At 39.0% G+C, this 26,586-nt stretch overlaps 1 protein-coding gene across 3 annotated transcripts in view; it reads right to left on the bottom strand.

Moving 5' to 3' along the window:
• Positions 1-26,586, bottom strand: part of cep192 (centrosomal protein 192) — a 37,540-nt gene that overhangs the window by 7,232 nt on the left and 3,722 nt on the right. For 2 of the 3 annotated variants that reach the window (XM_023330979.1, XM_023330981.1), the window contains exons 7-46: positions 25,836-25,951; positions 25,609-25,689; positions 24,649-24,795; positions 24,258-24,411; positions 23,177-23,391; positions 22,562-22,669; positions 21,314-21,445; positions 20,446-20,698; positions 18,685-18,834; positions 18,537-18,601; positions 18,172-18,396; positions 17,899-18,040; positions 17,326-17,408; positions 16,973-17,242; positions 15,919-16,492; positions 15,161-15,281; positions 14,901-15,033; positions 13,297-13,951; positions 12,564-12,707; positions 12,250-12,398; positions 10,888-11,118; positions 10,653-10,778; positions 10,118-10,258; positions 9,891-9,954; positions 9,627-9,766; positions 9,269-9,361; positions 8,981-9,099; positions 7,492-7,689; positions 6,972-7,062; positions 5,834-6,013; positions 4,802-5,062; positions 4,537-4,658; positions 4,173-4,282; positions 3,372-3,534; positions 3,033-3,123; positions 2,306-2,384; positions 2,089-2,212; positions 1,687-1,792; positions 1,145-1,355; positions 849-925 (exon numbers count right to left, since the gene is read on the bottom strand). In XM_023330979.1, coding sequence (XP_023186747.1) covers positions 849-925; positions 1,145-1,355; positions 1,687-1,792; positions 2,089-2,212; positions 2,306-2,384; positions 3,033-3,123; positions 3,372-3,534; positions 4,173-4,282; positions 4,537-4,658; positions 4,802-5,062; positions 5,834-6,013; positions 6,972-7,062; positions 7,492-7,689; positions 8,981-9,099; positions 9,269-9,361; positions 9,627-9,766; positions 9,891-9,954; positions 10,118-10,258; positions 10,653-10,778; positions 10,888-11,118; positions 12,250-12,398; positions 12,564-12,707; positions 13,297-13,951; positions 14,901-15,033; positions 15,161-15,281; positions 15,919-16,492; positions 16,973-17,242; positions 17,326-17,408; positions 17,899-18,040; positions 18,172-18,396; positions 18,537-18,601; positions 18,685-18,834; positions 20,446-20,698; positions 21,314-21,445; positions 22,562-22,669; positions 23,177-23,391; positions 24,258-24,411; positions 24,649-24,795; positions 25,609-25,689; positions 25,836-25,951 — 6,644 coding nt within the window. The remainder of the gene's footprint in view (positions 1-848; positions 926-1,144; positions 1,356-1,686; positions 1,793-2,088; positions 2,213-2,305; positions 2,385-3,032; positions 3,124-3,371; positions 3,535-4,172; positions 4,283-4,536; positions 4,659-4,801; positions 5,063-5,833; positions 6,014-6,971; positions 7,063-7,491; positions 7,690-8,980; positions 9,100-9,268; positions 9,362-9,626; positions 9,767-9,890; positions 9,955-10,117; positions 10,259-10,652; positions 10,779-10,887; positions 11,119-12,249; positions 12,399-12,563; positions 12,708-13,296; positions 13,952-14,900; positions 15,034-15,160; positions 15,282-15,918; positions 16,493-16,972; positions 17,243-17,325; positions 17,409-17,898; positions 18,041-18,171; positions 18,397-18,536; positions 18,602-18,684; positions 18,835-20,445; positions 20,699-21,313; positions 21,446-22,561; positions 22,670-23,176; positions 23,392-24,257; positions 24,412-24,648; positions 24,796-25,608; positions 25,690-25,835; positions 25,952-26,586) is intronic. The other variant, XM_023330980.1, reaches the window with a different exon arrangement.

Raw genomic sequence — 26,586 nt, 5'->3', positions numbered from 1 at the left:
AAAAGCAAACAAAACTGAATAAAAACCAAATGCAACTGAATCCAGAAATGTAATGGAATATGACTCATCTGTAGATAGATTTACTGTTCAAAAAACATCAGAATGGAAATTATTGAGCTCCTTTTAATTTATCATTTAATTAATTGATTTATTGCTGATAGTGACAGGCTTATACCAGATTGCTACTTATTAGTTTTTTTCCTATAAAATGCTGGCTCTAGACCTGGAAGCAGCAGGAAAAGCTCAGGGCAGCACAGGATTTCACTGTGACCTCAGCCTTATCTTCCAAATGCACAAATAGATTTTAGATTTTCAAACAGGACAAACATCTGGGTTTCAACAAATCTACAGAGATTTACAGCAACAGAGCTGTATGCTTTGGGAGGAGAGGAAAAACGAAAAGGTCTCTGATAGTGGTGGGCATTTATTGTATCGTTTATCATGATATTTTTTTATTATAAGAATTCTGGTTTATCATTGTCATGATAAAATCCAACTAATGGTGTTTAAAAATCCCCAAAACTGTTATTTTTATTATTTTTCCACTGTTTTTGAAAATATAGATATTTTCAATAAATTTGAAAATATGATTAAATGCAGTTACTGTGTGAAGCCATGCAGTCACAGCCAAAATGGTTACCTAAACAAAAAGAAATAAATAGATCTTATTGTCACTTTTATTGTGATAAAATTAAGTCCATATGGTCCACCCCGCCCAGTTGTGTTTCCGTCCAGACCTTAATCATTTTGGAATCAGAATAAAGGAGGCTGGTTGACTTTTCAGCTGCCATGATACACAAAGTCATTCAAAAGACGAACACAGCTGGAAGTCAAATTCTGAAGAGTACCTTAACATATGGAGGAGCGAATGAAGACAGGTACCACCTGACTTCCACTTCACCATTCTGCACCTCCAGCTGGGCCTCTGAAGTACAACAGCAAAAAACAAAGTCTTAGTCTCCAGCAGAAACAAACACATATTAAACAGTCTGCATGGTAAGAGTCAAACGTCTGGATTGTTTTAAGATATTGGGTTTTTTTTATTATGCCTTCTGTAATTCCACTTTAGACTTTCCAGAAAATGTTGTTTTTTGTTTGTTTTTTTAGTTAAACAATTCCTCAAGTCAAAGTGCTGAGGAATAACCTGAAGTTTCCCCTGAGAGCGTGGAAGGGAAGGTGATGGTCTTGTTTTTTATTTCCACCAGGCCAGGCGCTGCCGTCGGCGGCTTGTTGCTGAGTCGGGGAACAGGCAGCACAGGAGTAGCAGCCTGAGCAGGCAGGGCCGACAGAGATGCATCTGCTGGAGCTGCAGACACGTCCAGAGCCAGGTCCCTGCGAATCTGGACCTTAATGAACTACAAAACATTTAAAGTGTTAGGAACAACTGTGCCTTTAAGCTGGAAGTAGCCATTTTATTTTATATAATGTGTTCTGTTATGGTACATCAGGGTTTGTACGCACAGGAGCTTCAACGCTAAATTAATTTATCAGAAACAGTTGGTGGGTTTTGTTAGCCAATTATTGAGGACCATATCATCCAATCGGTTTATTACAGTCATGTTCAGTCTAGTCAATACTGCCACCTTCTGACGGTTCTATGACAACAATTAACTCCAAAAACATAAAGAGGATCTGATTGAAATTTCTGATATTTGAATGGATTGTTTGATAGCTATAGTGCCATACCTTCTGCTGTCCATCACACTGGACATAAATCTGTCCGCTCCACGGCAGCAGGGCAGATTTAGTGGCTAGTGAGGGGTTGGGGCTGATCAAAATCTGCAGCTGGCTCCTGAGTTTTGGAGAGAAAAAAAAATAAGAAAAGTGAAGGAAAACAATAATAAATAGGAAAAGAAAAGTGTAAATGCACGCAGATGTATAAGAGGGCCAGTTACTGTGCAGCTGCCAGAGAGAGAGTGGGGAGAAGAGTGATTGGAATTTTCTCTGGCTGTAAAGAACTGCTCTGCCCCTCCCCTACCTGTTGCTAAGTAATGGAGTAGAGTAACTGAATCAAGACACCTCTATACTTTTCCCTTGCTTACAAGAAAAACAAATGAATCTATTACCAAGACTCAAAGAAAGGCTTACTGAGGCTCAATGACTCCGTGCTGTGGGGTGATGGTGAGGCAGTGAGCCGGCCACGAAAGGTCAAAGTTCAGCTCTCCAGAAGTGTTGTTCTGGATCTGAACTTGGCTGGTACTAGACGGACCATCTAGAAATATTGTGAATATGAATATTCAACTGTTGCTTCCTCCAACTAAACTCAAAACGAAATGACGACGTCCAGAATTCATGAGAGACTCACTGATGGTGGGAGCTGCGAGGACGAGCTGCTGTGGGTGGATGATCCACGACTCGGACTGTGTGTGCTGTGAGTCTGGAGCCTGACAGGACAGCAGTGGAAGATATGGCAAAACATAAACACAATGATCGCTTTTAATACAGTTAAATCTTTAAAATTAGTCTGTCTACAACTAAAAGCCAACTACGTTGAAGTAGATTATGTCTGATGAGCTGAGTTTTTTTTGACCATCCTAAAATCCTTTCATAAAATTGTGGTAATGAAACATCTGTTATGGCAGTTTCAATTTAATTCAACAACTGGTCCTTTTACCATGAGAACAATTAAAACTACTCTAAATATGTTTAATTTAGGAAGCTGAAGAAACAGGAGGAAAACAGGACTGATAAGTCTGAGCAACAGCATAGAAAAATTGACAGAATGCTCCATTAACACTGTTATCTCTTTTCTTTGGCAAATCATCAACACATCCAGTTCTTAACCCAATACAACCAGATTACCAACCACTCGTCCAAATCAGGTCTGAACGATAGCAGAAAAAATGTATTAATTCTTACAATACTACAGCTGACAATTGCTGTGGTGATTTTACTTAATTCACATTTTTCTCACATTGCTTTTTCTTTTTTTTTCTTCACAATGTTTCCACCACTCAGATTTAGCATCTTAGTCACTACAAATAACATTGTGACCTTTGTTCATTAAAGGCCACCAGAGTCTATTCAGGCACCTTAGAAGAGGATCCTGTGACTTTCAGTGATGGACCCTGAGGACCCTTCACTGGCAGCACATCCAGGGACACACTGCCATTTGGAAAACCACTGTGAAATAACAAAAAGGTTTATTCTGGGTTTTGTTAAAACATATTCACGGTTGTCACTGCTTAGAAATATAGCCGGTTGTGAATAAGATGGGAAAATTAGCCTGGCATGTTTATGTGATGTATTTATTTATTTATTTATTTTTGTAAAATAGAATAAAAAAAGAATCACAATTTATAAGATGCAGTCAGCTGTGTATCACCAGCAGGTTACTGATGTTATTTTTATTATTACTACTGGTACAATACCCGTCTGCCTGGAAGCAGTGGCTGTCAGAGGGCAGCTGAGGTTTGTCGTGTTCGCTCTCCTCACTGTCTGCACTCTTTATTTTTCCCAACAACGACACCAACACTTTACTCATGTTGCTGTTGAAGATGTGGGCCTCGTTAGGCCGCAGGGGCAGGTCGTAGGCTGTGGATAAGTCAAAGGATGGGTGAAACACATCTCCAGATGGAAAAAAAAAAAAAAAAAAAACACAGTCAAACTCAACGTCATCCCAGAGCTACAATTGTGGTCTGCAAAAATGCACGGCTCCCTATGAGAAACAACCAATCAGAGCCAGGAGGAGGGCAGTTATTGATGTCAGGCAACCTCGTTTATTAAATCCCAATGCTAAATGTGCTAATGGTGGAGAAACAACCTACAGATTCAGGAAAACCATTTATCTGCCACCATTGGTGGCCATGCAAACCAACATTAGCATTCATAATAGGCTCTGTTGTGGTGATTCAGCTGTAGCATAGCAAAGAGCAAGTGGGAGGGTTGAGCACAAGAGTGGTCGACAGTGCCAAGACTTTCCTCATGGCTCTGATTGGCTGTTTCTGACTGAGCAGTGGCATTTCTGTAGTTAGCACTGGGAGAAGGCAGATTGTCTTATATTGTCATGACAATTGAAATTTTAACAAATTTATAAAACAAGTTTTTTGTATAAGTTACATACTGCAACTGAATGTGGAAATTACAATAAAGTGTCCTCTATTGTTGGATGATTTAAAAAAAAATCATAATGATGAAATGCAACGAACAGCAGGGTGAAAAATGCTAATTACCTTCTTTGACACTTCCTTCCCCCAGGAAGGTTTCGGTGAAGTCTATGTTCTTGAGCAGACTGTTCTCAGACAGAGCTTTCCTCCCAGCCTCTGGTTTGCACTCGAGCAACCTGTCACACAACACACCAGGAGTTTGGTTCAGGTATGAAGTTCATTTTTCAGAGCACGCTCCAATTAAAAGTGACAAGAAAAGCTTGTCATCAGCCTCACTGCATTATTGATCTTGGGGGACAATTTAGATTTAATTATCAGTGCCTTGCAACTAATTCACAGGCCTGGTATCATTTACAGATAAAACATTTCATTAGGAGTTCTACACAGTTCCATTAAGCAGCAGCCGAGGCTAAACGCTGCAGCGTCTCACCTCCTGTACTGCTGCCTGGAGACCTCATCTCCACAAAAGAGGCAGACTGTGGCCAAGGGGCTACTGGCTGACTCACACAGACCCGTCTCTCTGTGGCTGGACTTCATTAGAACAGTGATCACCTGGACACACACAGAAGAGTGACAAGGTCAAGAGAAGATGCTGTTATAATTAGAAGTATTGTCTTTGTCTGCTGCTGATGTTACCATCTCCAGGGTAGAAAAACAACAAATTAAAAAGAAAAGTTGAAAGAGCAGCTCATCACCTCTTGCGTCCGTTCCTTCAGGACGAACTGTGACGGGGCCAGGCTCATGACGGAGGAATGCATAAGCGACCGGCTCTGGATGTCAGAGAAGGCCACGGCTTTAACAAAGGCAGCTCTGGAGCCGGTGTTCCTCACACACAGACACACTTTGCTGACACAGCCAACAGCGACGTCGGGCAGCGTCGCCACGTAGCCGTCGCCGTGCTTCCTCTGGTCCTCCAGGATGATATTGCTGGTGCCGCCGTAGCCCGACAGCGGAATCTAAGAATGGGACAACAACAAATAAAGGTGGTGCTATTCAAACGTGCAAAGATGCACTTGCAAGCAGGCGGCTCTGAGCAGAGCTTTAAAACATCAAACCAATCCGGACAGTTATCCTTTAACACGTTTTCTTTTAAACATATGAAGCAAAGTCACATGTGTCTGATTCTCGTTTCTCAAGAACTCAGGAAAAACGATGTCGATTTGACCAACAACAAAATGAAGTCAGTCAGTGAGATTAAACATGCATATTGCCTCGCAGGGGAACCGCATTAAGAGCCCTTCATTATTATAAAATATGAAAAGATGATACAGAAGTGTAACATGATTCAAACTAATTCAAATGCCATCTTTAAATAGCCAAGAAAGTTGACTGAGGTTGGACAGAAAGAACAAAGAAAGTGAGTGACTGTTATTCTTTTACCAATTTGGCTCAGATCCTTCACGTGTTTCCACATATGGATGCCACTGGGTTAAATCTCTAGTACAGATAGATTACCAGATTGTTTGGTGACCTAACATTCTGTATTTACATACAGCAAAGTGCAAATAGAACAGATCTCATAACAAGGGATGACTGAAGATGTACAGCACATAAATACATTTACTGTCCTGTGTGAACAGATTACCCAGAATGCAAAACAGCTCAAGTCCTGCAAAGACAATACATTATGGGGGGAAAAAAAACATGTAAAAGTAGAGTTGTGTGGTTAATAACTTCTGAAACGGAAGGTAGAGAGCATGGCAAAGCAATAAAGGTTGCATTCGTACAATGAATTTGACTCCTGGTTGTGATGAGCGGACTCCAGACTGTTTAATTTCCAGCTTGGCCAGCATGCAGGCCACCCTGGTGGGAGCAAAGAGCAGGTGGATGGATACATCCTCCCTGGGCCGAATGGACAGCTCTCCATGGTGGGTCAGACACTCCTCAGGGCTGAACAAGCTCTGGAGCTGGAAACAAGGAAGTCGTTGTTAATTTACTTTAACAACTTTTAGCACAAATTTTTCTTCACTATTATTATTACAGTGCAATATTCTTACTTTCAAATACTCAATTTTGTGTTTTCATTTGTTGGAAGCCAGGATCTTGAACTTCATATGGACTTGTGAAGCTAATTAGCTTCAGATCACATTTTGCTGAGAATATTGTCAAACGAATGTATGAATGCTACAAATGTTGGTTGATAGTGCTTTGATAGCACATATCTAGTGGTCAAAGGTCAAATGTGTAATGCTAACATTAATGAGCAATATAGGAAATTCATATTTATTTGTAGAAGTACATTTTGTGCAAGTATTTTGAACATGAAACTTTTAATCAAAAGCTTACTTTAAGCTTTTTATTATTTTCACAAGTACATGCATCATGATAATACTTTATCATGAAACGGGATAAAAGCTTATAGGACACCTTTTATCCCTAGTAAATAGATTTTTAAAAATATTTAACTGTATTGGAAATACTGTAGGATGAACATCAATGTATATTGAAAAATATATGTTGAAATTGAATTTTTGACACTTTATGGCAAAGCCATGGTTGTTCAAAAACATATGTTGACTCAATTTCAAAGATTTGTCTGAGCAACATACAATCTGTTTTATTCCTTAAGTGCTTGGTGGATCTAATAGGCGTCATACCTAAATTTACATAAAAAATTTAGTGGGTGAAATATTCAAATATCTGATTGACAGTAAAAACACAATACATTTTATACAATTGGGTATTAATTTCAACAGTAAGGAATTAAATCACTGAACTAAACTACAGTTATTTACTGAGACACATCTGTGAAGACTAAGACTGCGACAACGTGAAGTCTCAGTTTACAGCTTGCACATAGTGCTAGAAAGCTCAACAATCAACAGAAACAATGGAAAAACATCTTCACCATTTAAAGGGCCGTACCTGAAAACAGTCTTGGTCCTGACCACGGATAAGCAAACGTAGCTGCTGTGTGGTGCTGGTTGAGTCGTTTCTTAGAACCAGCTTCTGTTGGCTAAAAAGAATAACCGTTATAAAGAGTTTAAACATTTCAGGTCAAACCTCCTCTGCTTTGTTTTATCCCAAATATTATTGATGTGCAATAGCTCAATTACAGTCAAATCTGATTGACTTTAATAAACAGATTTCTCGTTTCTATTCTGTTGTGCTGCTCTTTATCTCTCCTCACAGAACACAAATAAACTGTGCATCACGTTGAAATAGCTTCTGAGGAACAGCGCTCCCTGCAGACCCCCACAGTGTCCCCTCTCATGAATAACATTACACAAGCCTTAATAGAATAAGATGGAACACTGAGCTTTAAGGTTGTTTTTTTTTTTTCTTTTTAAATTGACTCCTTTCCAATGAATAACTGATACCTAGAAAGTGATGGGTCTGTAATCAAGCGGCACTCAAACTAATGAAAAACTCAAAAGTTGCCTACACAGCTCGCCCCAGGGTGACCCCTCCCCAGGCCACAAACTGCTTATTGGAGAGGATTGGTGGGATGTCACTGGTCAGCAAGGGGCCACAGACAGGAGCAGAGGGAGCCGCTGGGTTCCCGGAGTCAGAAGGGACTACTTCTCCTTTCAGCGTCACCTCGTACTGAGGGCCCGACGGCAGCACCAATACTGTGAGAAGGCTGCGGAACAACATGAACTTAAGTGAGTAGGTTCAGTATTGATAGCATGCTGCCTGGGTGACAAATTCACAATGCACAGTAATTAATGATCAAAGCTCTAGAAAATACATCTGCTTCTTTAGCAGACGTTTTCATTATTAATATTCAATCTTAAAAATAAATAAGATACAAAGATTTAAGTTCTTGAATTTCCTCACTACACTTTTCAGTTTTGTCAGATTCAAATTTAAGAGACATACAAATTAATATTTTTTTTCTAAGGATGCGTTCTACGGAGAGTGAAAAGTGCCAAATTACAATAATTAGCTTATGAAATATGTGAATGCATCAATATTTTAAAACTGGAAATAAATAGACATAATTAAATACAGAATTTTATGTGTCCCAATTAAATGTATTGATTTCATTTTAAAAACTTGATATACCTATTTAACGCTTTAATAAATCACTACATGTTCCTCCACAGAAACACACTATGAATAAATCAACTTCACCCATCACACTCAGTGGGGGGGATTAGGGCAGCTTCTGTAGAGACCCCGATGTCTGATTGGCTGCTTCAAACAGGAAGTCAAAAGAACTTCTACCAAGTTTGCTACAACTCAGAGGTCAAAATTCTCACTGTCAGGAGAGAGCGCACTGGTCCTACCTACAGGAAGCTGCTACAGATTCCAGACAGGCAGGCCCCGCCCACTAGCTAACACCAGCTCACACTCCCTCTTGAGCCATTTCACACCAAAATAGAGATAGGGGCTGGAGCTGTTCGCCCAGAGGTTGCATTAATAAATTACAACTTACTGAAGTCATTTCCACACTTTCCAGTGGAAATATTGACCTCATAGTCATAGCAAAAGAGGAAGAAGTTCTCTTGACTTGCTGTTTGAAGCAGCCAATCAGACATCGGGATCGCTATAGAAACTGCCCTAAATCCCGTCTACTGAGTCTGATGGGTGAAGTTGATTGTTTAATTTAATTCATGATATGCTTCAGCACAGGAGTATAAAATAACTTAAAGCAAAAAATTATCTCTCGTTTTTTATTTTTTAGATGAAATCAATACACTTTATTGAGGCACATATAATTTTATATTTAAGAAATTATTTCTAGTTTTTATAAATGAATGAGATTTAACTAATTACTTCACAAGCTATTTATTTTTTTGTAATTTGGCATATTTAACTTTCCACAGTATTAAATGTGTGATCAGATTTTTTTTTATAACCTTTTAACCAAAAAGGACTAAAGATTTCCTTTAATGTCTGAGGAGTGAAATAAGAAATCTCATGTATACCTTTCTTTATGCTTCCTGCTGCTTTGTGCTTTAAATGATAAAACAACACCTTGTTCTTCTGCCACTCTCAGGGACAGTTCATCAGGCGTCACCGAAAAGCTATCGCTGTTGTCACTGATCTAGAGAAAAAAAACAAATGAAAGTCAACTGCAAATAAATGGAAGAGTGCAAGAACAAATTAACATTTGAAAACATGCTTCTCGACTGCTAAAGCAGAGTTCTGAGGCCCAAATGTCAGCAGCTACCGTAAACCCTGAATCTAATCATAAAAGCAAAGGTCAGAATTACCTTGAGTTTCAGCCGAACATCGATGTTTCCTGCATTCTTTAATGGCAGAGTCTGTTCACTACATTTGCCCACAGGCGCAAAAAGGCTCACAGTCTAGGAAAAAAAACAAAGATATGTTGCCACTAAATTCACATTTTTACAGAAATGTTGAATCTACAACAAAGTTTGTATTATCTCCAACTTCAAGTCAAATAAATTCAAATGAAAGAAAAAAATTAAGACAAGTCTGGACACATTCTTCTTTAAGTGTTTTGTAAAGACACTTAAAGAAAAAGGTTGGATATCTACCCTTTATATTTTAAAGTAAAGGGTAGCTATAAAAGAATGACAAAAAACAACCACATGACAGCTGTGGTACCTGCAGATCTTTAGGAGCATGGACTCTTGCAGTTCCAGACCTGGCCTTCAGGGGGATACTCCTAATGATGCGACTGGGACCTGGAGAGTCCATTTCAATGTCCACACGAGCGCTGTACTCATCAGCTGGACCAAGGTCTTCTTAAAAACCAAACACACACCAGTAGAGTCTAGTGATTTAGCAGTACAAATGTAGTACCAGACTTTTTAAAAATAATATGCTGGATGACTTCCCAAACAGTAAGTTAACAGTACATATCAGTACCTGAAGAAGTTCTGAACTTCTGAGGAGCCTTGAAATGGACCCAGACCATGAAGCTTTCTGGGTTCTGGGAGAAATGTGTCGTGTTAAGGTGCTTTATAGACGCATGGTAAAAACAAAACATTTACTAATGAATCCTATATTACTACACCTCCTGCATGGCATTATAAACAAAACAATTCATACTTTCTGACATCATTTTATTAACAGAAGATTTAGGCAGAACTAACCTCTCCATAGCTGGCGTGCATCACATGATTCATGACCGAGGGAGAGGCCAACGGGGCCATGTGTGCAGCCTGCTGTGTCATCTCAGGCGTCATACCAACGGGGTCTTTGGAGAAGGTGAAGCATCGCCATGCTGTGGCATTCTGAGAGGAAAAGTACACAAAGGATAAGGAAACCAAGAAGTGTTCAGGCCTTCAGAAATGGGTAGACACAAACTAGAAAAAATGTGAATATAGGGGTGGCTTTGTATTTAACCACCTTACATTAATATTGTACATTAGTGTTCATAAACTTGAACCAAAAAAAAACAAAACTACAAAACATTTTATTTCTTTTTTCCTCCGATTTGACATCTTTAAACTGTTAGGTTTGTTTGTGTTGATCCTTTGGGTTTTTGTTTTTTTTTTTTGCTTAGTTTACTGTTCTACAAAAGGAAAGTGTTCAAGCTCAGCTATAGAAAACAAAAGAAAGTGTCACCCTTTGTTTGCAACTAGAGATGACTGGGCTAATGGATCAGTACGGTCTATCAGAACTCACAGCGCTGATCACCAGGCGGACGGGTACAGTAGCGTGGGTTCTGTTCAGCAGTCTGAGAGGTAGAGATTTAGAGCTCCCTTCTGGCAAGTCTCCAAAATCCAAACAGCCAGATTCACCAACTTCAATCTATTAACCCACAAAGAAATATTTCATGAAAACAACAATCACACATTACCTGCATGTCTCCATGTCTGTTCCATGACTTCATGTTTGGTTTCAGGTTAGAGTCACTCACCGCTAAAGCTGGGTTTTCTGCCACTGCAATAAGCACCACCCGTTTGGCGAAGATGTTGGCTCTGGTAGCCAGCTCCGTCTCAGCTGAGGCGGGCCAGGAGCAAACACTGAGGATGCACTGGTAGACTCCAGGCTGCGGAGGGACAAGCAGCACTTTCTGCTCCTCTGTACTCTTGGGACCGATGATGGTCTTGTTTTTCACCATCAGCCACTGGTAAGGCAAGCTGTCCACCTGCAGGTTGAAGTTGAGTTTCAACTTCAACATGTGAAGTTGTTGAAGTTTCAACTTCAACAACTTCCTGGCTGTCCTTGTTTTAGGGCAGCAAGGATGCTAAATGTGCAAGATAATTTATCAGATGTTTTTTGAACCAAGATCAGTTTACCTTTAAAGAGTGAGGGGAATGCTTAAGTGACAAGCTCACTTAAGAACTCCAATATTGGAGTAATTAGAGTTCAATAACTCCAATATTGAATTAACTCAATATTGGAGTTAATTCAAGTAGGGGTGGTCAAGTTAAAATGAAAGAAATGCCACCCAGCAAAGAGGAAGTCATTACTCCCGAAAACAGAATTAAAATAAAAAAAATTTTAAAAAAAGCTTTATACAAGTAGAATTTTGGGAGATTTGTCTTACGGTTGAATGAAACTATAAAATGACAATTGATACATTTGGAGAGGAAAAAAAAAGAAAAAGAGGTGATCTGCTACTCTTAGAAAAACACCATTTAGAAGTAGAAGAGTGGCAGCATCATGCTGTAGGGACATGAGGTGCACTTCACTAAATAGACGACTTCATAAAGAAAGAATATGTGAAAATATTGAAACATCAAAACTACAGAAAGGATGTTTAATAAGACAAGGAGAAATGGTCTAAAATAACTGGAAACTGTTGTGATGTTAAAGGACCCAAGTGATGCCGCTTAAATGCAATTTTGACAAGTAAATTTATGTAAACATCAAACAAAAATATAAAGAAAAAAAATGCAGTGTTTCCAATATGTAACTAATAAAAATAGCTTAGGTGATCTCAAAAGACCTAACATAGCCAATTTATTATCGGATTTAATCTTGCAGAGATAAAAAAAAAAAACATATATGAGGGTATTGTATTAAAGATGGTGTGTATTTAATGTTTTCATTTTATGGTTTTTAATATTTTAAAGTATTGAGAACCTTCTCACTTTTAATCACATTATATTTATTGTGCGTTTATATAAAATTCCCTATTTAAAAAGGAATCCAACTCACCTCACTGTAACTAAACTGGCATAAAAGTTGAATAATTTAATGCATATTTTTTACACAGTGCATGTGATCCTCTGGCTTTACCGGGATGACCTTTGACACACAACCATAAACAAACCTTCTCTCCATCAATGGCCAGGCTGGTGACAGTGATGGAGACCTGCTGCCATCTCTCAGACGGGTTGAAGAGGCTGAGGGAGGTTTGAGAGGCGATGCCGACACAGCAGGCTTGAGGGAAGCGAAGCTCCTCTGGTGCCACAACTTGGCCTGAGGATGACAGAAGGAGAAGCATAAATTGATGCTGGCAGCTTTCTGCAATGTCTAAAAGGTTTAAATGTCATTATTAAGTTTTGTAACACCTCCCTCATCTTAACAGCAGATTTCAAAAAATTGTAGAACGTAGAAAACTCCCGTTATGCCTACAACTGATACCTCTCAGTTCTTCATGACCGCCGGTCACCATAGAATCTCCACCATAATGGCTGTAGGGTTTCCCCATTATTCCCATTTCATGATGACTCTGATGGGGTAAAGTGAGGGGATGAGGTCCAGGAGGTCCTGGAATCACCAGAGAACCTGAAGTGGGAAGAATGGCTCAGTTAGTTTACTGAGAAATACATCTAAACACAAAGTAGCTGGTATATTTGAAAATATACCAACTACTAACCATGTTGACCAACATGGTTATGTTGCCTCTTGATTTGAAAACATAACTTGTGTTTTAAGGTTATGTTGGTCAGAGATAAAAGAAAAAAAGTTAAATCTGTTCTATTGCAGCCTGTATATAGGTTATTGCAGATCTAAAATATTTTTGTTGGCTAAATAGCATGTTATATTATATATTAGGCAAATGCACAAGTCAATTAATCACATAATAAATTAAACTATGAATTAAAATTTATAAATACATTTTATTTGTAGTTTCAGGTTTGTTTATTTATTTTAGACATTTGAAATGTCTTCCAGTTCCAATGTTAAATGTTCTTTAGAATTAAAATGTTATTAATCTTTGAGAATATGTTCTTGCATTATTATACCATTACATTACTTCAAATGGTGTCAAAGCAACAATATTATCAATCACCACAATAACTTCTGGGATGATTTATCATCCAGCAAAATTTGTAACTGACAAACGTTGGGCAGTAAAAACCAGAAGACGTGCCTGTAGAGGACATGTTATAAAGACAGTTTCCCATATGAAAAGCCCCAGAATGCAGCTGGGCATCAGCTCCCAGGAACTGCAGAGGTAGCGGTGAGCTGACAAGGGAGCGTCTGGTGAGGACAGACTGGACATCTCCTTTGTGGGAAAGATCCACCATGCTTGGACACCGAGGCTTAAAACCTGGGATGTGGACATAATGAAGGGCCTCTGCTGTGTAAGGAGGGGGCGCCATGCAGAGCCCGCTTGAGTACAGCGATGACGACGCAGAGGGGGCGGTTCCCCACTGCTGGGGTCCTGGAGGAGCTGCAGAGCTGATGGTATGCTGGATGTTTAGGTTGCTGCTGTAGCCCGAGTCCACTTTAGTCAACTTCCTATTGCTGGAGTCCGGCAGGATCCTGTGGCCTGTGAATCCAGGTACGACGTCCCCAGGAGCAGGAGGGTAGCTACATTCACTCTGGCTGCGGGTGCAGCTAAGAGCGGCGCCGCTGCATTGGACCTCGGGGCTTTTGCCCTCCGATGGCGGTAGGGGGTCCAGGCTTTTAGACTGCTGCATGTTATCAAGACTTCTGGCTGGGTTAGGCTGTAGATCTGGTTCCACGGGTGGGGTGGGACTGAACCTGATGATGGTGGTGCTCAGTCCCATGGAGGATTCCCTCTGCAATGAAACAACAAGGTTCACCAGGAAACCACTCAAGAACCAACAAAAATACCAATTAGGGCTGCAACGATTAACTGTGATGAATCAATTATTACATAAGATGATTATTTCAATAATCGATTAATCATTAATGAAGTATATGGACTCAGAAAAAGGCCATTTGTTGAAAGTCTAACAGAGCCAAAACTATGCACAACATATATACATTTTGCATTTTAGATTAAAAAAATAAAAACAAAACTTGTGTGTGAATATTCTACCAAGAATAAAGTGGATTAGTTTTAGCTTCATCTGATTCAAATTTTGTAAAGAAATAAAAACTCAAGCAGCTTTTGCTCTTAGATTATTAACTGGTTACATGAAAAAAAACAGATTAGTGCTAAACTGTAAAAAGACTATATTAAGCACCTTCTGCTATTCATTTATTAGTCCAAAAATAATTAACCATTCAGCTCCACATTGTACTGATTAGTCCAGCAGAAAGGCTTGAGTTTTCACATGTTTAAGTAGTATATTTTTAGCTGCAGGTTCATCCTTTAAATCAAGCAAACACTAAAAAAATTAATAAATTTAAAAAAAGCTACCTTATTGCATTTTAGATGATTTTCTTCAAAACAAACCGAACTATTTCTTTTACATCATTTAATGTATTTCTAATATTGATATTGAATTAAAAAAGGCTGAAGTGTTTCAATTAAAAATCTACAGAATGTGTCAATTTTTTCGTGCAATTACTTAATTAACAAAATAATCATTAGTTGTAGACATAATACCAATCATTTGAGGTAATAAAGGCAGCTTCTTTAAAATATTTACCTTTTAAATGCATTTGCAGCCCTACAAAAATAAAATTTGGACAAGAGCTTCCTGACAGTACATCTAAAAAAATAAAAAACTGTAGAAAACTTCCCAAAGTTTCAGTATAAAAATCTCAGTCCAGCTGTACCTTTGGCCGCTCAGGTGAGGGCAGAGCAGTTCTGTCGTTTACCGAGATGTACGTGAGCCTGCTGAGACTGGGGCTGGAACAGACCGACTCAGGTGAGAGGTCAGGACCTGGACATCTGTCTGCCAGCCTGCCACTGGATGAGGATGGAGAATGCAAACTGGTAAGACGGACAATATTTTCCATTTTCAAATTTGGACCAGTGAAAAAGCAAAGAGAAGCAATATTTAATCCTTCTGATTGATAGATGTTGGATACAATACCAGGGATCAGCAGTGGGAATGGAGGTCTGACTGGGAGAAGAGTGGGTCAGAGGGGAAGTGGAAGGCCTGAAGTTGCTCTGAGTCTCCTCCACACTTGGCTCAGGGAAATGTCCCTGCATGCCTTTGAACCAAATACTGAATCTCAGAATAAACAGTCATGACATCACATCTAGAGATGCAGCGATCTGATATTTATATCTGTATTGGTACCAACACTGAAAAAAATTCTAGATCAGGTATCTGCGACGATGTGTCTGATCCATAAGCGCAGATCTATACAATCTAATTCCGTTTTGTGCTCTCAGAAACATCATACTTTATTTTACATTATATTCAGAATTCATAATTGCATTTTTTGAAAGACACCATTTGAAAGAAGGTTTGTTTCAGTTTATTTTTACATGTTTTACCAAGATAGTCAACCTATTGTTTTTGTCAGTTTCAGTTTCTTTATATTTTATTTTATGTTGGTTGTTTTACTCCTAACTGCAGTGACTGAACAAATTAAACTTGTTTCTACATGTTTGACCAAGCTAGTGAAGCAACCGGTGTATTTAGGTATGCTGTACTGGTGCAAAGTTATCAAATAAATTTGTAATTCAGTACATGTATGTCTGTGTTTACACAAAAGAAACGTTTTAAATCAATTCAGCTTTTTTTTTTTTTACTAATCCTCAGATATCTGTATCAAAAGTGAAAGAAGTGGATTTTCTGCATCCTTGACTATCAGTAAAGGTAAACCTCTGGGTACTACTCACCTTGTGATGGCTGAGCTCTCTCTCCTGGGACCTCTGCCTGCTTCTCTGAGCTTCGAGGTAGAGTTCTGGTTAAATTTCTTGATGTGATCTCTGCAGAACCTCTGGGCCCATCCTGACCTACACTTCTCAAGCTCTGGGTCGGGGGGGACGAAACTTTGAGAGGCAAGTCTGACTGGGACTTCCTCCAGCTTTGGGAGGCTCTGGGTAAGCTTTTGTCATTCTTACACAACGGTTCTGAATTCTGTCCCGACTCCACTGTCCGTCTGGCAGAGCCGAGAAACGAATGAGGCCCGGAGCTCCTGTCAGGTCCGCCACCGTTTGTTGCTACGTTACACTCCAGAGTTGCGCCGTCCTGTTTACCGGAACACCCTGACAGGGGGTTCTTCTGACGGCTGCTGTGACCATCGGCCCAGCTGCTCAGGTTAAAGGTCGTGTGCTCGTCAGATAAGTCGCTGCCGCCAGACACATTGGTCTTCTTCAAGTATTTTTCCATGTCGAAGGCGCTCGTCTCTCCAACACAGATGCTCCTCTGCAGAACATCCGTGACTGTGCTCTGATCTGGCTGAGAGAGGGTCTATGGAGGACAAAGAAAAGGAGTTCATCTAATTTTCAACAAACACTCGAAACAAATACAAAATACCAAAATAGAGATGAAACGACCAATCAGGTTACTTGTGATGAATGGTTTACTGACACCATCGTTCTCTCAATAATATTATACATTATACAGTATATTGAACACGCACATGAATGTTAGAACATTGTTTTAACTCCTTAGTCTGTAAGGGTTAGGGTACATTTCATTAAATTGAGATAAAAGGTAGGATTAAATAAGTGTTCACTTCTTCCTATTCCACTTCTTCCTATTCCTTTTCAAACAAATTATTTTGTTCTTGGTTATGCATGCCCATGTTTTCTCTGTCCTACTGATTGTTTTAAAAAACCTGTTTGAAAATAAATAAACCAAAATCATAATTCATTATGATACGTTTTAACTCTACCAGCCACTATAAGAGGAACACAGTCAAACAGCGAACAGATAAATTAGTCCTACATGATGATCTGTGTTGGGCGGCTGTTTGTGGGCAGCGCCGGACACCGGCCCACTCCTGGCCCTGGTTTTCTTGGACAGACCCACGATCATAGCAGCCAGCTGGGACGGGTCGGTGCTGATGGAAGCGTTGGCGATAGCCGAAGCGATTGTGCTGATGCTGAGCATCAGTGAGCTGTTGTTGTTATCTGGAGACAAAACGCTTTGGTTCGCCATGGTCGACTCAGATCCTGAGCCTGGAGTGTATTCAGACATGGCAGCTCCTTTATGGTCCTGAAACACACAATAAACCCAGGCAGATCAGAACATACTATAAGTGTCTTAATTTATTTTTAAACACAAGTAGCGTTAGGTACCTCAATTTTACAAGGTTCTGGGTCAGGATCCCCTTTTGGTGGCAACCTTTCACCAGCAGCATTCAGGGTTTTGTCCAAATCTTCTGCAAGGATATAATGAGACAGACAACATTTAAGAAATTAACTAAATGAATTATGAAAAAGCCAAACAGTAACCAAGTGCGGTGTTAGAGGTGCAGAAAAAAAAAAACTACCGATTAAAAATGTTCAAAAATCGATTTTAGTCTGCTTCATTTTTTGTAAAATTATATAGAAAAGGTCAGACGGGCACATTGACTGGATATTGGTTAGAACAAATCTGTAATTAAAAGTTACAGAATTTTATGTACAAAGCTATTTTTGTTTAAGTACAAACTGAAGGAATTTGACAAAGTGCAGCAGTGCAGAACATTAATGTTTTAAATAAATGTTGTGTTTACACTGCCTTCTCCAGTCACAATTTAAAACTGAATTTCCAGACAGTTTGAATAGAAATATTGGTTTCTGAATCAAAAATCTTGACTCTAAAAACAGGATTGAACTGCTATACACTGAAAGATTTGCATGTCTAGTTTCAGATGTTTACAAACACACCTGTGTTGAGAGTTTTGTCTACTTCACCAAAGTCTACAGTGGCACCGAGATGCAAGTTGTCATCAAATGAGAAGTCAGATGGTTGGATGAGTGGAAAAGGTCCCCTCTTTTCTGGAGAGGTGATGATGTAACCAAAAGATGGCTAAATGAACAGAGGATGATTTCAATGAAAACATTAACAAAACACAAACACCAAAACCAGAATCCATCTCTGCTTCAAATATACATAGAATCACAATAAATCATTAACCCGGACAGTTTGCATCTACTGACCCGTTTGACATCATCTCCATCAGCACTGCCCAGACAGCCCAGGGCTTCTGAGCGCTGGCTGAAGAACTGTCCTAAAGACAGCCGCAGGTAGCTTTCATCTCCCTGCTTGATCTCCGACAAGACCTGGGAAGCCCTCATCAGGATGTGGCTGCTGGGCGGAATCTTCCAGGAAGAGTCACTGTGGAAGGTGCTGTTGCCTCCAGCTGCTGGCTCAATCTGCTCCTCCTGGTGGAGAGAAATACTCAGAAACTGAACAGAGGAGGCACTGAAAGCTAAACCCTGAGGGATCCAGCTTTCTGAGTCATCTGGAACAGTTTTAATATAAGACAGAAATGAGGATCAAATTTACTCCCAAAATGATTCACCTGCATAAACTGGTGCTCTTTCTCAAACTCCTCTTGATCCTTCACTATCTTCTCCATAGCATCACCTGCAAATTAGTGTCAGCAAAGTGCATTTAATAGCAAGTCACTGACATATTCTTTTACAAGAAAGTTGTGATCTTGAACTTACTAGCAGGTAGAAAGTCCTCATTTTGAACCTGGCTGCTATTATCCAATTTCTTCTCATCAACCTCTTTCTCAAAGTTGGAGTAATAAGCCAGGTCTGTGACCCACTTCCCTTCTTCATTCTGGTAAACGACACTCTGACCAGCGTTGGCTCCTGAAGAAGAAAGCTTGTTAATATTTAACAAGAATATTGGTGCGTATGTAGTTACAGAATCACATAGGCAGAAACTACTGTGGGTGCACCAATAAACTGGCCCCGATTTCTTTAATTATGGGTGATTGGCCGATATTTGCATGTGAAACCGATCTACTAGGTCTGAAAATAAACCACTTTTACCCTTCTGCTCTGCTGTGAGAGCTGGGCTCCTACAGCTTAATAGAATAGAATAACTTTATTCATCCCAGCAGGGAAATTATTTCGCAGTTACAGCATAGAGACAAGACACACAACAACCACCACTGAGTAGCAATTGTAGATAAAATAAAAAATAAAATAAAATATAACATGCTGTCAATATAAAAAGCAGCTTAGAGCAGTCCTTGCAAAGATTCAAAAAATGCAGATACAGTATGTATATGTAAATATATGTACAGCAAGTGTGCCACCGTGCAGTTGTGCAAAATCGGACTGATTAGTGCAGAACAATGATTTAGCTTTTATTGTACAGTGAGATGGCATGTGGCAGGAAGGATTTCCTGTATCTGTCCCTACGACAGCGGAGCTGGAGCAGCCTATGTGAGAAGGTGCTCCGCTGTCTGTCCACTATGTGGAGGAGAGGGGGCTGTTGATTGTCCATAATAGACAGAACCTTCTTCAGTGTCCTCCTCTCCACCACAGTTTCCAGGGACTCCAGCCTTAGTCCCAGTACAGAGCCAGCTTTCCTGATGATTTTGTCTAGTCTATTAGAGTCGCTGGCTCTGATGCTGCTTCCCCAACACACAGCAGCAAAGAAGATGGCGCCGGCAACAACACTGTGATAAAAGGTCTCCAGCATCTTGCTGCACACATTGAAGGACCTCAGCTTAAGTTAAATTCAAGACAGCCTTTTTTTATTGTCACTTGACATAAAATTTAAAGACCAACTTCAGAATAAGCAAAATGAAAAATGATTACCACAGCTAACAATTTCACCCAAATATTTATTTTAACATAAAGACTTTTTGGTCCAGTTTAGGAGCTACAAATTTTGAAAAACTTTCCAAAGATTAACATAAAAACACACAAATGGCAGGTAATTATTTAATCATTTATGAACGAAGAGTCCCGGCTTCAGCAATGTCGCTCTTATATGGAGATTGCGTGATGTTACAGCGAGAAGAGTTCAGTAAACTGTTAAAGAAAATAAATAAATAAATGTTTCCAATTATTTTAATATGAGAGAAACTGCAACCATAAAATCCTATTTATGCCAACGTTTACATCAACATTTTGAAGACTTCTGAAAGACTGATTTGAGACGTTTTTATACCAATCAAAGCCTTATTCTTTAGATCGACAAATTCAGATTTTTTTTAGGAATCTGTGGGAACCTACCAGGTCATGTCTCCACATGTGAGATTAACAACTTTCACCCCAATGTTGCCAACCTAGCTAAATATATTTAGTGACTTTTAGACAAAAAAAAAATTCTGTTTAGGCAGGTTAGACTTTTTTTTAAATTGTTGATCGGCTAAAAAACTGCAATTGGTGCACCACCAGATACTACAAATAAATAAACTGAAGGATTGAAGCTGATGTCAGTATTTAAGTGAACTCTTAGCCCACCTTGCTGAAACTCCAGCTCCATGCTGTCTGGACAGTTGGTCCAGCCTTCATCCAACTCCTCCGGATCCTGCTGGAAGCTCTGGGAGAAATACTTTGCTTCCAACGACGTGGACAGAGGGTTGTCATCGTCACTGGCACCATCCGAAGCTGCCACATCCCCACAGGGGCCTCCTCTAGGGCCCAACGAGTGCCGGCCCCCATCAGGCTCATCCACTGCCTCGTCATCAGTGGCGTCCTGGTTGGTGTCCAGCACCTACACAACGGTTAGATGGCAAAGATCCTCAAATGGAAAAATAGTAGCTTTTTCCTTATTAATTGCTTACAGGTTGTGGTAACAGTTTGATGTAAATACTGTAACTGACAAGAGACTCAGAGTTAGCCATCATCAGTACCAGTAAGGTATTTATGCATGAACTGAAAGGAAGCACAAAGATGTATAGATAGAGACTATTTTCCATAAACATTGAAATATCTGATGCATTCAGGATGCGAGGCAGGAAGACTTTAGTAGATATAATAGGAATCCTCTGAAATGCTTACAATGTTTTGGAATCTCAGAGTTCTGCTACGAATCTACAGTAGATTCTCCAAATTACACAGAGACAGGTGTTATAAATGCTAAAAAACAACATAAAATGCTAAAACCAGTTTAAAATGTCAACCACTAGTTTTTTTGTTTGCTAATGAAACACCGTATGCAGCTTCTATACTAGCATATAAACAATAAACACTCATGGAAAGAAGGCCATCTAAAACAAATGTTTTGAAAAATCAGATGAGAATTCAACTACAACATTCTGACTACTGCATCTGTAGCTACATGGGTCAGAAGACTGATTTAGCTCCATGTCGCTGTAATACACAGAACCTGGGAAAGATGGAAACTGCCGTGTGTGCTTTGAAGAAGAGAGGCGTTAGTTGGATCCTGTGGTCTCCTCAGGTAGACTGAATCCAGGACACGCTCGGCTGTGGGGCCACAATCCGTGCTCTCCATGGCATCCTGGCATCCGAAACAGAACCAACATGACATCATGACCATAGGGAAATATTTGGATTAATAACGCTACATGTCATAGCCAACTGTTTTTGTAAATTGTATCTCAAAAAGTAAACCAATTGGGAATTCCAAACAATATTTTCAATCTGAAAACTTAAAATTGTAGTAATGCAAGAAGACACTAAGGGTTTTTTAACAGCATTGGACAACTAGTCTTCAAGAATATTTCTTCCAGATGCAGTGAATGTACCTACAGTGTATCTGAAGATACATTCAGGTACATTAATTAAGAATTAATTGGGCTTTTGGAAGAGGAAAAAAAAATACTAAATTCACAGTCACCTTTTGTAGCCCTTAGAATTTGATTTAAATTAATCTTTAGCCTGGTTAGCTAGCCTGGTCAGTGAGCACAACAATGATAGAATTCTACCCATTTTTGGACTTGCAGCCTAAATGTTGTAGTTTGTATGGGACAGATAATCAAAATAAGTGTGTGCTCAATGTTCTCACACTGGCAGCATCTGAAACTGCACTGTTAAAAACATTTATTTGAATAATTCATCAACACAAAGTGAAACTCAACAGATTTATTCATTCATTATTTTTGGCATGCTTATTTTACCCAAGTTTCTCAGGGAGAAAAAAAATTACTTACATGTTGGGCTGCTCACAATATCAAACCACAATTGTTATAGCAATATTAATCTGTACAATACCATACAGCTGTATGTAAAATTAATATAAAAAAGAACAATTAGAATATCATTGAGATTAATGACCTGAAAGGTTTTCTAAAATGTAAAAGAGTTTACATTAAGTCAAAATCAACGTTAATAAAAACACTTGACATATCTGTGTATAATTAATGGGTTTGACTGTTTTGAATTGAATGACTTCTCATTTATATTTTCTACAAACCAATGTTATAATGCTGCCCTGTCTCCTAATTCTCATACATTTTAAACCTAGTCAATGCTTCACTAGAATTTCATTTAGAGAACCTCTTGATGTTCTGGAAATACAATCTGTTTAATGTTCTATTTTATGCTGCTTTTTTAAGTTTTAAAGGAAATTTATCCCCCAAAACAATCCGTGGAGAAGGAGAACTTGTGTCCTTACCAGGGCCTCTTGTCTGTCCAGCATCCTGCTCCAGTGAGTGTGGGATGCCGCTGCGGAGGAGGACGAGCTGGCCTCACCGGTTCCTACAGGTCCGACGCGGTCGCCCATCTGCAGGACGGAACACACACACAAGAAATACTGAAGGGCATTGATCACCAAAGAAGAGTTAGGAATGGATACACCAATAGCACACATGGCATTAAATTAAATTATCAATAAGTTTCTGAAATAATTAAACTCCAAAGATCATTAATCTGCCACTACAATTCCATGTTTTCCATTTTTTGGGTCCATAATGGTGGTAAGACTTGCAGTATATTCTCACTGTGAAACAATTGTTCTTTTTTCAAACCAATGTTTATTCATGTCTACCTAATAAGTTGCATATTAGCCAATTAAGAATTAATTGTGCTTTTAGAAGAGAAAAAAAATTACTAAATTCACCATCTCCTTTTGTAGCCCTTAGAACTGGATTTTAATTAATCTTTACTGTAAACTTAAAGAGGAGCAGTAAAATTAACAAATTGTAAAATATCCTACCAAACCAAATAAGGAGATTTATCCTTAGGTTTACATTCAGGGATTTTTAGCCTTCTCTTCAACAGGATATCACACCTGTGTAAATCTGGGAAAACCGTTCCTCATGTTTTGTGGGAGACTGCCGAAGTCCTTATTGTCCTCGTCACTGAGAGGACCGCTCCTAACAATCCCCAGGCCACGCAGGGCTTCGTATGTGGTCAGGACTTTGACTGGAACAGGGATGGTGGAAACGCCGCCGTCGTTTCCGCTTTCCTCGCTGCCGCTGCTGCCGTCGCCGCCGCCTCCATCCCCTGTTACAGAAACACAGCACAGACTGGAGGTTAAACCCACAGAACATGTTAGGCTTTTCACCACTGATTGAAAGCCAAAGAAATAAAATAGTTGCTACACCTCACAAACCAAATTACAGCTGAATAAATTAATTTAAAAAATAAAATAAAAAACAATTTCATGCATTCCATGTATAATGTTTCATTCCTGACCTTGAGAACTCTGCCTTGACTTTGCAAACATAATATTTCTGTTTTTTGTTGTTTTTTTTCAGGCCTTTGTAGCCCTTAGCCCCAATGTTAAAGAGAGACACCAGAAATGGACATGTGTGGTTAATTAATCCACTAATTTCACTCTTTTTAACTTAAATAGATACATTTTTTACTTATATAATTTATTGAGATGTATGAATGAATAAAAATAAATTGAGCAGTAATATTTTTAGAAAAACAAAAAGTACCAAAAAAAAAACAAACACAACAGGTTGACTAACTAGGTCAAACATATAAAAATAAATTGCAACAAACTTTCTTTCAAATGGTTCAGAAAGTGCAATTAGGAATTCTAAATATAATGTAATATAAATAATAAAGCACGACGTCCCACAGAGCACAAATCATAGAATTAGTCTAAATAAATTATTCCGGGCACATTTTCACTCAATTTAGATTTTTTTATCATGGCTGATCTAGGTATGGATGGATGGGGAGAAGTAGGGGATGGAACAAAAAAAATTGCCATGTTTGCTTTGCTCCTGTGGTCAATGACCTGTTGTTGATGGATGAAAAAAAGAAAAAAAAATTTTCGATTTTGTTTTTTTTTTTCCTCAATATTGGGACAAATTCAGATATTATCTAATCGGTGCATCTCCAAGTGTGTGTTCTACCTGCAACAGGAGAGCTGATGACCTGTCCTTCAGCTGATCGTCTGTGTCCGATCCCAGGAAGCAGCGATGGACCGCCACGACCAGAGGAAGCCTCATCGCCCGAACTGCCGCCTTCTAAACCAGGCCTGAAACTGGGACGGTTACTTTCTCCAACCTGTGCAAACATGTGGATCCCCACAAAAAAAAAAACAAAAAAAAAATCAGTAGCTGCTGGAATACTGTTGCTTCTGTGGCAACATCACAATCCTGATTATTCTTTAAGGCTTTCTCTGGGGCTCAACATTTATTATTCCACCTCTCAGCTCAAGTGTAATATAAACCACAGTCTGTCACAGATCCCAGCAAATTAGGTTAAAGACATTTCACATCTGCAAAATAACTATTTCCTGACCAGTTGTCTGGACGTGCTGGGCAACAGCCGTGTCTTGGCGTTGTTCCTTCTGGCCGTCTCCAGCTCGTCCTCGGTGTCCTCGTCACTGGCTGGACACGAGTCCATGCCGGTGGCAGCGAGTCGCACGTCAGGCATCCGGAAATCCTCCTGGAGGAACATTGTTACAAAACTCTTCATCCAACTCTGCAAGGCCACTTTTAAACCAAATGTTCCCACAGTAAAATTCAAGCACTTTTCAGGCACTTTACAGGTAAGTTTTCTAACTTTTCCTGGACCACCATTTGCAAATAAAACAATACAAATAAACTAAAAAATAAGACAGTTGCAATACACAGTTATATATAATTAATTATTGTTATTAAGGTCTTGTGACAGTACTCTACAGCAGGGATAAGTTAAACTAAATAACAGAATTTTGTGTTTCAAAAAGTTTCTCACACACCTGATTGATCTGGGAACAAAACACTAATTTAACAAAAATATCCTCCAATATCTATAATGTTTTTTAATAAATAAAAAACCATATTCATTACATTGAAACAGTTTTAAGGTAAAACTATTTACTATTAACCTTCATGGACAAATGTGTTTAAATGCTTAAACACAATATGCAGAAAAGGTTCTGACAATTGGCGAATAAAAATAATTTTGGTGAGTCTAATTAACCTAAAACAAGAACATTTAAATCTATTTAACTTCAGACAGCAAGAAAAATAAAGCTGTGTGTGTAAATAACATTTTCCAACTTTACTTTTTTAATTGTTAGATTGCACTTTATTACAAAACTGTACAGTTTGAATATCAAGCACTTTCCAAACCTTGATTCATTGAAGTTGAGGCTTTTACAGGAATTTCAGGCAGCCATATAAACCCTAGTTATCAATATAACACTCCATACTGATAAAGTAAACAGTGATTAGGTTCACAAGAAAGAAAGGCAGTGATGAAAAAGAACCTAACCTGATTGAGGAACTGGTATCTTCGCTTATGTGCCTCTTCTGAACTGGCATCAGACGTGTAACCTGCAGCAACCGCCACTCCCTGTGCATAAGCAAAAATAAACAACTTAAATTACACATATTAAAGGCATAACTTCAGTTTTTAAACGCATTCGCTCAATGCAGACAAAGATCAAATCACATCAGTTAAAAAAATCTAACTGATGTGAATAGGAATGGGAATCTTACAGTCACAGGAATCTCCTGCCCCTCCACTCTGCCTCTCTGTGTTGCTGGAGGAACCAGTTTGTTGAAATATGCCTCTAGTTCATCATCAGGCAGGTTGTTCAGGTCAAGGTCATCATCTGGTGGCCAAGCATATTGACATGTAGCGCTAGCATCTATGGCTCGGTCACAAACTACACCCAAGCTTTGGGATTCTTCTGCCACATCAAGATATAAATGATTAAAGAATAAAACTATTATAAATCTGAATTCCTATCATTTTTCCATTTCAGAATTCCATAATGTTCCAAGCAGTTACAATAATATTCTGAACACACAAGTCTAAAACAGTTACCTCCCTGGGTTTTATTATTTTCATGTTTAACAAACCGTAAGACCAAAGAATTTTGAAGTTGGTTTCTGATTATACAGAGTGACAATGAGCTGCTGTGCTGCTTTCAGTGGAATCTGAGCAAATTTAGATCAACTCCTCATAACGTAAGACCTGGAAAACCCTGACAATGTTACTTTCATTTGTGACATGGACAAAAGCAAAGAAAATTACCAGACCAGGTCTGCAGCAATAAAAGAAATCCCACAAAAACAGAAAGATTATTTTTAACTCTAGAATTCAAAACTTGTTCTGATAATGTGCTTTAGAAACATGTGGCTAAGCACTTGTGTGGTATATACTTAGTGACATCATGATAAGGCGTTTCTGTCTGCTCATAGAGCCGAGCCAATGTAAAGAAAAATGCTCATCACACTCACAATT

The sequence above is a fragment of the Xiphophorus maculatus genome, chromosome 3 (genome assembly GCF_002775205.1).
Source record: "Xiphophorus maculatus strain JP 163 A chromosome 3, X_maculatus-5.0-male, whole genome shotgun sequence".
Lineage (NCBI taxonomy): Eukaryota > Metazoa > Chordata > Actinopteri > Cyprinodontiformes > Poeciliidae > Xiphophorus > Xiphophorus maculatus.
The sequence above is the reverse complement of the archived record's forward strand: the minus strand, read 5'-3'. Positions and strand labels throughout refer to the sequence as shown.